General features: G+C 34.9%; 1 protein-coding gene across 2 annotated transcripts in view; it reads right to left on the bottom strand.

Moving 5' to 3' along the window:
• The window catches only part of LOC149781397 (uncharacterized), a 33,239-nt gene that overhangs the window by 11,615 nt on the left and 9,494 nt on the right, over window positions 1-12,130 (bottom strand). The window contains exons 2-3 of one of the 2 annotated variants that reach the window (XM_089935491.1): window positions 9,370-9,471; window positions 6,591-6,737 (exon numbers count right to left, since the gene is read on the bottom strand). In XM_089935491.1, the coding sequence (XP_089791617.1) occupies window positions 6,591-6,737; window positions 9,370-9,471 (249 nt within the window). The remainder of the gene's footprint in view (window positions 1-6,590; window positions 6,738-9,369; window positions 9,472-12,130) is intronic. The other variant, XM_089935492.1, reaches the window with a different exon arrangement.

Raw genomic sequence — 12,130 nt, forward strand, 5'->3', positions numbered from 1 at the left:
CCACCCCTTCTTTTGCCTTTATGTCGTCGATCTCTTTATTGGTTTTGGGCTTATTTTAAAGGCCCCTCGAGGGACTGGTATACTTAAAAAAAATGTCCCAGTACAAGAAAAATACACATACATATATTTAAAATTTCAGGAACCATGCCACGGTCATACTGAATTCGAATTCATATGCGATCTCTTCCCCATAATGAAAATACAATTTGTATACACTACTTCAGGTACGCTGAACAAAAATGTTTTCTAACGTGTGAATGAATATACAAATTTTCGGGAACCATGCCACAACTGCGTTATATCCAAATTCGCGATATAGCAAGGCTGCACTGTATATGGAATATTCTTATTGTCATCCCATGTCATGTAAAAATGGTGTACCATATAGTCAGGCCAAAAGATACTGACATGTTATTTCACATGATTGTCAATTACGAAAGTCACTGAATAAATTACAAACATATTTCCAAAATGGAAAACAAAGCCTGAATCTTACTCAACATGAGGCTTTAAACATAGCAGAATGTAAAACAGAGAAAAATATAATTCCGATCACATTACAATATTATCCTTCATTACCAAATATAGGTCGTATAATTAATAATTAGTCTCCTAAATTTATAAAATAAAACCAGCATAAAATCACTTGACAAAAACTATGAAATTCGCGGTTATGAAGACCCAAGAATTTGCAAGACTTTCAAATTAGAACTAAAACAGACAGAAAATAAAAAAAGATAATTTTCATCATCTAAATGTATCAAATGTGCAAACAAAAGAGCAAGTACTTTTTTCAGTAGCACTAACATAAAAGAGGTATTTTCTCTATGTGATAACACTAAATGCATATCAACTGATGTGATTTATTTGCTAACCTGTAGAAAATATAGCATGCAATATGTTGGACAAACACTTCAACAATTTTCATAGAGAATGAATAATTATCGCTTTACTGTATAAAAAAATTATACAGACTGTTGGTTTTCCTCTATATCAACACACTTTATTACCAATAATCACTCTCTACTCGATATTTCTTTCATGCCAATAGATATTGTGCATGGTGACATGAACAGACTCGTAAAAGAAACTTATTGGATTCGTCAGTTTGATATTTTGTATCCTAATGCCAATGCACTATATAAAATTGCATTTTTTTTACAAATTGATATACTGTACATCTTTTATAACAATATAATTATATGCATCACTGTTTGTCTCTATTTTATTTTACTGATTCAGGTTTCATCAGAGACTGGTGTATCTTTAAGATCATGTCATACATATATATATATATATATATATATATATATATATATGTATATGTATATATATATATATATAAATATAAAAATTGTATGGCGATGCATATCATTTATGTTACGTTATGACAAAATTATTATTTTAAAATAAAAGATGTCATCCATTTCTTTCAAAACATTTTGCGCTTGATGAAGGATAAATGCAAAAACTAACTGCACAGAATTTTTGTAATTTGTGGTTGTTTTTTTTAAACAATATTCTTAAGCAACAATAGACTTTTCAAGATGGCAACCATGGCAGTATTAAGAGTTAAGTATTAAGAGTTGTAGAATTGGTATTATTTAGTTAAGACCAACTAGACATTACAGAAGACTCCTGATAAAACTCCATGTCAACATGACTTTGCATTTAGGACCAAGATTTTCAATATGGCTGCCTTAACAACTGTAATAGATATCAGATGAACAACACTGCTATTCAAGAGCCATTAGACATCATATTTTTTTTGGGGGGTGGGGGTGAAGACCCATGCCAGTATCTCAATCAATTCAGAGAAAGAACAAGATTTTCAAGACTGAAGGTCAGATGAGCACCCATTTTCATTTAGGACCAACCAAACATCATAAGAAAACCATGCTCACATGGCCATCTTTTCAGAAGGAATAGTGATAACAAGAAAGCTGTTGTGGTAACCATATTGGATATACAACAAAGTTACATGTAAAGTTCCTTAGCATATATACGAACAAATTAGATGCATGATCAGGTTCTTTAAGTTTCAAAAGTGGCACAAGAAAAAACTAGGGATCGTCCAAGACTTCGCCAATGTTACAAATTTGTTTTCCTTATTGGTGACAAAATAAACCATCTAGTGAGCGACAACCTTTTTGGTTGTATCAAGGCACAAGTCATCAATTAATTTACAACTGGCTGTGATATTTTGAAGGAGTGTCATCAAAAATGAATCCAGACGGGGTAATTTTGCTCATTGACCTTTTACTTTAGCCATCAATAATTCATTTCTCAAAATACAGAAGTGAAAGAATTAAATTAACTTAAATTACTATTTCTTAAAAGTCCTTTCAAATCCAAGAAATCCAATGTACCAACAAAAATAATGCCCTTTCTGTGTTGAAGTTTCTAATGTACAGAAAGATTTCCAAAGAATTCAAAAAATAGTCGTTGAATAAATTTAGTTAATATTCCAGTGTGTCATGCAAAAAAATAAATCTTTTCAAAAACCAAGTTGGGAGATTGAATCCAAAAACACCACAGATTGGGATCTACCATTGTGAAGTTTTTTTGTGGCATATTGAAGCATCATTTTCATAAAATATTCAAATATTTTTGGGTCCAATGCCCATGAAATTCTTGCAGTTTCTCCCCATGGAGTGTGTTATCCCCCACCTTCCAACATGCCCCTATTTCATATTCTGGTCATCTGTACCCAGACTGCACAATAGCAAAAGATTAGATACAAGCTTCTTCGACATACTTCAAAGAAACCACCTGTTCTACAGTGAGTGAAAGCACCAGCAATTGACTGACAAATAAACGATGCCCTTTTTTCTTATAACTAACCATGTCTAAAATGGGTGTGAATTTATGTTAACTGTGGTCTCAAGCAACCATACATGTGATAACTATTTCCCAGTATATACATATAACACTGCTTACTAAATAACATTTATTCCGAATGGGGGGGCAGGGGGGCAAATATGCTCTGTGACATGTTTCTTCATTCCTTTCATTTAATTTAATGATGGTAATTAATGCTTATATATACAGTACATTAATGTTGTGTGTTGACTCATGTAAGTTTCATTGGTGGGAATGCAGATCCTAATTTGCTTGTCAAGAAAAAATCTACAGCATTTAGTGATCATTGTTGGAATTTCGGATGCCATTCGCTACAAGCAAAGCACGTAAAGCATGGCAAAAATTAAATTTCTGAACTCCTGGTTGACGGAAATGTACTTTGTGAAGCTAGCCGTAAGGGAGGCATTTAATTCCTGATTGCGTGAAATCGATGGTCGCATTATACATCACTTATCTTATATTGCAAAGTACGATCATAGGGTTTTAGTATTAAAATGTCATTAACCAAAGTTCCTTACCAAACTTTTGAAAATAATACACGTAATATAGATTTGCTTAATACCTGATGTTTCTATTAAGAAACATGAGAGACAGACTGTAGATGTCAGGAAAATAGATATGTTACATTTGATAATGCATTTTTTTCAGGTGACAACAGTCATACTTATGCACCAACGGTGATGCAGGATGTAAAGACCATGAAAGCAATGCAAAACAGTCTTGTTATGACTTATTCTGTAATATTATGGCTGTATTGCTTGTTGTCCCATCTTTGTCAATTTTCACTGTCTATCACATTAATAGACTTTGAAAAATACTACCTGTTCTGGCAACATTTTTTGAAAATTGACGACAAAATAATGAGGTTGTCAATTTTTTGGTGACAACTCTTTAAATGCCAGGACCATCCCTGATAAACTATTAATCATGTTCTCAGAACATGTATGGCACAATTTCTGAAAACTGGCTCAATTATAGAACTTTGTGAAGCATGATGAACAGAGAAGTGTAACACTATACAGGAACAATCCCCAAGATGTGATTGCTGAATTCACTCTATTAATATATAAAATTAAATGCTCAGTAAAATCAATCAAATTGTGCATCATATTTTCAAGTCCATCCATTACTTTATTAAATCCTTTCTATATTAAAAAATTCCCCCAAAGAAATTTCAATTCTAGAATGAACCTGGGACCATAACCAAGAACAAGGTGTGACATAGTATGCCAATTGGAAGATAAAGTGCAGAATTATAACAACGAACTGCCGATGGATTTGTGGCCACATTGTGCAATGTTTTACTACCAATGGAGTTGTGGCTACATTGTACACTGTTTTGCTGCCAATGGAGTTGTGGCCACATTGTACACTGTTTTACTGCCAATGGAGTTGTGGCTACATTGTACACTGTTTTACTGCCAATGGAGTTGTGGCCACATTGTACACTGTTTTACTGCCAATGGCGTTGTGGCCCCATTATACCTGTTTTACTGCCAATGGAGTTGTGGCCACATTGTACACTGTTTTACTGCCAATGGAGTTGTGGCCACATTGTACACTGTTTTACTGCCAATGGAGTTGTGGCCACATTGTACAACATTTTGTTTAAATAATGTAGAGCTTTTTATGCTGTATATCATGAATTGCATTGTGCTGCAGAAATACTGTACAAGAAAATGCTAAATGCAAAAGTTAATGCAGATTAATTATAGGTCACAGTGACTTAGTTTTTCTGAAAAGGTGCAGTACTTCTCAAGAAACAAATACAGATAAAGTTGTATCATACTTCCTACTGTTGAGCTCTGTAGCGTCCAGTTCATATATGATACACTAATGTGGGTGGTATTTAAAAAAAGCAGACAGATGTAGCTCTACAATGATACTAAATAATCTGGATGATGTAGTTGAACTACAAAATACAGAGGGAAACACCTATTTTTTTAAACATGTTTTTCTTCTCACCAAATCTTCACACATGGTCAGAATCCGATTTTGTGTATGGATTTTTTTTATAAAGACTTTGGCCTCAGATCTAAGGCAGACCAGTTGGAACTGCACACAAACAGGTGAACTTTTTGCAAAAAATAGGATAAGGTGGGCATTTGGAATAAAGAGTGGTCTCGATACGAAAATGATGGGTCTGTGAAGCAAAAATAATAATCCAACATTTACCCTACTGCACATGTGTGCGCAAAATAACCAATGTAAAAAAGATGTTCTAACACAACTAGGCATTAGGCTAATGGAAAATCCCATGAAAGTCGAGGTATTAGGATGTATTCAAATCAAATATAGCAACCAAAATGTGTTTCCTACTTGCATTTCAGGCAATAACGACAAAAACCTCCACGGGTTAATGAGTCAAGCATGATAATTTTGACAATGAAACGTAAAAAAAAAAAAAGATCCTTCTTGCAGTCACATTTATCAGACTTTTAAGATTCTGTTTAACAACACAGCCACTCTTTAGTAACCATGACTGATGCTTACTGTCGAGCTGATTTTTATCAAAGCATAAACCATCTAGAGGTTGGTAATCAGAAAAAGAATTGGGATCCATTGGGTTGTAATCAATGACAGTATCAGAACTAGGCCTAGCTGCCAAAGATGAGAAGCTGGTATCCAAATTACAGCTGCTGAAGATAGGTCTACTGAAAGACTCCCAGTAGTGGATGGCTGGAATAGGATCACATGCATGCACATCGGTAGATTGCAGATGAACATCGTCATAGCCTTAACATTCTCCCTATTTCTATATTCAATGGGAATTCTGTAATCAAACTATTAAACATCTCTTTCATTTGGTAGTGTCATATTCCCTTTGAAAAGTTGTTTCCCTTGGCTTTTTGCTTTTTAGCCTTTGGTTCTTTTGAAGCATCCAAATTTCACTTTGGGATTAGGAAGTCGCATGCATTACAAGACACTGCATAGACCCTAAAGTGTTTCACTGGAGTTACCAGCAGCTATTAATTACAAGGTAAGCATGGGTGATTTATCTTCTCATCTTATCTAGAACCATGAGTGTACATCAACAACAATTTCCATTATAAGTCACTTGGTACATCAACAACAATTCCCATTATTTGTCACTTGGTACATCAACAACAATTTCCATTATTTGTAATTTGGTACATCAACAACAATTTCCATTATTAGTCACTTGGTACATCAACAATTCCCATTATTTGTCATTTGGTCTGTATTATGTCATTTAACATAAAACATGATTAATTTCACCTGATCTACCTAAATATCCAACTGGTCAGATGGTCTGGTTATTTTCTGCCCCATTCTACAGTGAAATCAGGCTGCATCATACCAGAGGGCTGGCAGCAAATTTGCATACTGGCTCAATGCAAAACTTGGATAAATCTCAATACCAATGAAGCATGTCACAGCGACACTTTTCACTGAGCAGAAGACTCCTCATAAACCAATCATATAAAATGACTCTACAAGCATCGTCTTTGCAAATTACCCAAATGTAAACCCCATTGCCAGAGTTGCTAAAAGACCGTGCAAACAGACCAAGTAAAATTTCATGTGAGCAATGAGAAAAAGCCACAGCCATCTGTTAACAAGACTTGACCTAATTTTACTGAGAAAATCGTGAATCAAGACTAAATTGGAACATTGGGAAAGCCTGATTATTTTGTTTTGCTTTGGAACTTCAACTTAATTTTGCTGTATAATGACCCTGAAAATATCCCTAGGTAGACTGGCACCTTTGCTGTTGCCTGCATGGTGATTCCTTTTGCCACTTTTGGTTTCTTAGTGATAGGTTCACAGGTGTCTTTCTCAATCTTCTTCAGGTCAACCCTTGTCTTGGAATCGGGGTCTGGTTTGTTATCCCCATGGAGCTGATCAGACTCCTAAAATTACGTTCAAGATTTTTGTGAATTGATACATAAAATGTCAACAAATGGAAATATGACTCAACCTCTCTTCACCTACAAGACAAACAAACTTTAATCAGGTATGGGTAAACAAGGCAGCAGTCAATCAAGGTTAAAAGTGAAGAACAAGAATATTTACTGAAATATAGCCTATTATAGTAAGGTCACCAAAGTTCTGACTTTGTAAGACAGAGCTGTGAAGTTACTAGTTGGCACAGAATGTAACCCACTTTCATTTACTCTAATATTCAGGGCATTACAGGAAATGTGTAGAATAGGATTGAAAACATGACATGTGGAACATGTATAAATACCAAATTTACCTACCTAAATGATTCATGCAGATATCAAATCCATCCTTTGTCTACTTTGGTATTTATAGCCCCCACCCTACCCGCACATCCAGATCAAATTATTAACATTTTAGTGGTCTAAAGCAGGGTGGTTACAAATCAAACTTCATACTGCATGTGTATGTGGGACTGTAGTTGGACCATTCCAGTCAAGCAGATTAAGTTTAATACTCAAACGAATAGGTGTGCTTTTCTTTTTGTCTTCCAACTTGATACAACTATAAACATGCTTTGCTGCCAAATATGCAATAAAGGCAAAATATGGCAGAAAGTAGATTTCTTGCCATGTAAAATGTGAGGCTCAGCATTTTTTATAGATGTCTAAAATGTTAAGGACATGTGGTAAATTTAATGTAATTAAATCTGGATATTGGATATGAAGATTGTAGTTTCTGGACGTTTTTCATTTATGTCTAACATGTCCAACTGAACTGGCTTATTGACCTACTATAAAAATGCCCAAGCCAAGACACTGGAAAGTGGCTTATTGACCTACTATAAAAATGCCCAATTCAAACACTGGAAACTGGCTTACTGACCTACTACAAAATGCCCAATTCTGACAATGGAAACTGGCTTATTGACCTATATAAAATGCCCAATTCTGACACTGGAAACTGGCTTATTGACCAAAATAAAATGCCCAATTCAGACACTGGAAACTGGCTTACTGACCTACTATAAAATGCCAAATTCTGACACTGGTAACTGGATTACTGACCAACTATAAAATGCCCAATTCAGACATTGGAAACTGACTTACTGACCTACTATAAAATACCCAATTCAGACACTGGAAACTTATACTAAGCCATTAGATGTTCTTACACAAACCTGATAAATAACTTTTTCAACTGAAAACCCACACTAGTTTAATGACTTCATTTTGTATGCAATAATTGTTAAATGGCCTTGGGACTTCTGTAAACAGTATAGCCAGGGTGCCAGCAAACCACTTTCCTGTCTTGATCGAGATTGGTAGTAGACCTTTATGTTTCATGGCTAAGAGATTTCCCAACCAACGGTGGTCACTTTCAAATGAAAAAAAAATAATCAAGCTGTAATATTCTCAGCACAAATTAATATATAATGCAAATAACCATTTCTTGTACTGATGCAAAGCTAAAATGAGATCAGTAAACTACGTTTTCACAGCAAACTTCAAACCTACAACCTGAATGGTTGGAATATACAATCAAACTGTACATCTTAGTGATATCAAGCGGATATCTGCTATATTAGCTCTTGGGAAATAAAATAAAGGACATCATCAGATTTAGGAATATTGGTAATTCTATGCAAAATCTAAAATGAGGAGCAAATCTGGATATAAATTAAAGTTACCTCTCTGAAGATAATTGTGTGTCAGGATTGACTATAGCTACTCATGATGGAATGAACTTTTAGAAAATGCAGAGTGACCTGAGGTCAAGTAGAAAAACTATATAATCATGTTACTGAAGTGAAAATTAGTTCATACTTTAAGTTCTATCACAGTCAAGTTCTATTATAAGTTGTGTCCAGTATTATTTCAGGCAGGAATCTATTTCTTCAAATTATAGAATTAAAATGGTCATTTTTTTCAGGAATCAAATAGCTCTGTACACAAAATATGCACAAACTGAAAATTTTGCAGGAAATCTTAAAAAGGGAAGGGCTTATACACCGCATCCTTGAAATGACCAATATTTGCAAAAGAAAGTCAAATTAAGCAAATCAATTTCCTGAAATACTTTAGTAGAGTCATGTAAACATATCCAACTTTTTCAAAATTGATATTAATAAATGGCAAATGAAACAAACGTAATTAATACCATTTACATGCAAAAATGTTAGCAAATGTTACATACATGACAAAAATATTGTTTAAAACTTGTAATCAAAAGCTCCAGGTGCATAAGTGCATTTGTGTGTCTTGTCTGCAAACAGCACCGAGATATAATCAAGGACTTGAAAGGCTCCCTTTTGACAATGGGAATTACTGACGGGAAAAGGCAAGACAACAGGCTAATGGAGTTGAAATGGCTTGAAGAATAATTATATATTAATCATGATATATTGCAATGAAATTAGTGGTCCACTTAATGATTCTACCTCTTCTCACTGCTTGATGAAAAGTGTAACTGGACGATAGATAACCTCTCATAGATGCAAAATAGAAAAAGTGGTACAATTCTTCTCAATGTCACAGGGGTGTCTTCTCTAAAAAGATGGATTCATAAAAATATACCAATGAACTATATTTGCAAGCATACTTTGTCTGCGGTGTCCAAGGGGGAATCTTCTTCTGTAGGTTTCAGTCCTTGCATCTCCAGGAGGGTGTCTTTCCCTGCAGCTTGGAGGAACCCTATGCCTTCCTGAAGTAGGATTAAAGTAGATAATTTCTGTATGTTCTATTTGATATCAATGTATGACAATATAGGTAGATAACATATACAGTTTTTCCCTCAAAGACACAAGAACATACAAGTATATATGTAACATACAAGAACTACATCATAATGGCAGATCCAGGGGGAGAAGTCTATTTATTTGTTCCAATAACTTCCAGAAAAACTCTCCCTCCCTCTCTATATAGGATAATTTGGTCATATTCTGATCAATGAAGTGGTTGACACAAGATCAACAACTTCATTATTGAAGTCGACTACTGTGTTGGTAAGTAAGATATGAAGATCAGTCAATCAGGCTCCATGCAACAAGTTTTATTATTCAAAAAGTATACAATTTGAGTTCTTCTTAATGTTGTTGGGTTTAATGCCATTTTTCAGCACAAGATAGGCTATACATGGCGACCAGTATTAATGGTGGAGGATGTACCTTGGAAAGAACCAAAGACCTATTCTGGATGAAATGTGATTTTATTACGACTATATCCACTGGGGTAATACTGTCTGTGTTGTGGCTTATTGACTCGTGATGTATAATTCCGATCACTGTGTGTGCAACTATGGCTGCTGAAACATGCTGATAGTTTTCATCTCACAAGGATCAAAGTGTAGAATCTGGAAAGCATATTTCTACAAAGATTATTCAGGCAGAGATTGTCCTGGGCTTCGGCAATGTCGCAAATTGCGATATTTTTTCCTTATTGGCGACAAAAATATCCCATCCGGCGATTTTTTTTGGCGACAGACTTTTTATTACTATTTAATTTGTACATACAATCATAGATTTGGACTGGATAAATTAAAAGGGAGAACGAAAAGAAGCCACAAACTTGACTAAGCAATGCATTGGAATCTATCTGTTAAACAAACGATCCTTTGTTCGTATTGACAACCCCATCTTTACAGTGCATTGTTACATCATAATCTGCTTATGCTGATGTCTGGGCTGAGTACTGTATGCTGTGATACAGTCCATCATGCTACCGAACTATACCTACAACTGACTGACTTCTGAAGATGCGAATAGAACAGATACAATTAATTGAATGGCAAATCCTTCTGGTTTTTTTTGTTTTTTTTTACATATACAGTAGAACCTGTCTTGAAAGACCACCCCTTCTGCCAATAAATACTGGTCTTTCAAGACAGGTGGTCTCTCATAACAGGTCATAACACTAAATAATCAATGAATCTGTGCATGGAAAATCTGGTCTCTCAAAACAGGTGGTCTCTCATAGCAGTGGTCTCTCAAGACAGGTTTCACTGTACCAATACAATAGTTTTGCTGAACCGGCATAGAAAACTGATAACCTTTGAAGTACCGACTACTGTGTATAAATACAAAAATAATTATTTATTTCTCAAAATACAGGAGTGAAAGAATCCCTAAATTGGGTGTGAATTTATGCTTATATATACGGTCCAATATTGCCAGGTGTTGACTCGTGTAAGTTTCATTCGTGGGAATGGAGATCCTATTTTGCTTGTCGAGAAAATTTATACAGCTTTCAGTGATCATTCTTGCAATTTAAAAAGCAATTACAAGCTTTGTGAAGCTAACCATAAGGGGGGGGGGGCATTTAATTACAGATTGCATGCAATCGACAGTTGCATTATATGTCACTTATCTTACATTGCAATGTACAATCGTAGGGTTTTATTATTATTAAAATGTCAACTAAAGTTGATAATGCATTGGTTAGTCAGGAGTTGGCTGGCTTTGTGGCTTATGCTAGGGTTCAAGTTCTCAGGAATGGTAAGGTGTATAGAGGTGTTAAGGACTTGATTCAGTGAGATCCAGGGCAATGTACCCTTGCGCATCTGTGGCTGCTGAGAGACTTCTGGTGTCACCTGTCAGCACTGTAGACTGTGAACGTGGATTCAGTAAGATGAACTTCATAAAAACTGACATCAGAAATAAACTCTGCATCTCATCTCTCGAGAATTTAATGAGAATCAGCATGTACAGATGTGAAAAATTAGACTGCAATTCAACAAGTGGGCAGCCCTAAAATCGCGACGGACCTTCATGTAACACTTTGTTAATGCTTGTTGTAATTAAAGTATTAACTCATTTTTTGTAATTTTCATTGCCTGTTACATTAATAGATTAAATTAACACTTGGAAAAATGTACACTACTTGTTCTGGCGACACTTTTTTGAAAATTGGTGACAAAATATTGAGGTTGGCGATTTTTTTGGTGACAGCTTTTTAAAAGCCAGGACCATCCCTCTTCAGGTCATGTTTTCATAGTGTGATAAAGACGCTTTAAACTGATTTGTATTTGATATACTCTCAACAAGCCAAGTAAAACAACATAGTCTGTATCTCTTCCTAAATGTGTGTATATATGTAAAGCAGTATGGACATGATAGAGAGACAGAGAGAGAGAGAGAGTGACTACAGACAAAAGACAAATTTTGGCAACAATGTACCTCCAAGATAATGATCCAGAAATGTATGAAAACACATAATACCAGTACCTTATTTTAGCAGGAATAAAATTTTAAAAGTCTTACAAAATATTACTGAAAACAAACTAAGGCTGCACCAATGTCACTTTTTGCCAATTATGCAGATACAGCGATTATTAAAATTGATGATACCGATTTTTTCATTATTAT

Source organism: Sinohyriopsis cumingii, chromosome 15 (assembly GCF_028554795.1).
Source record: "Sinohyriopsis cumingii isolate HCF-2022 chromosome 15, ASM2855479v2, whole genome shotgun sequence".
In the NCBI taxonomy this organism is placed as follows: Eukaryota; Metazoa; Mollusca; class Bivalvia; order Unionida; family Unionidae; genus Sinohyriopsis; species Sinohyriopsis cumingii.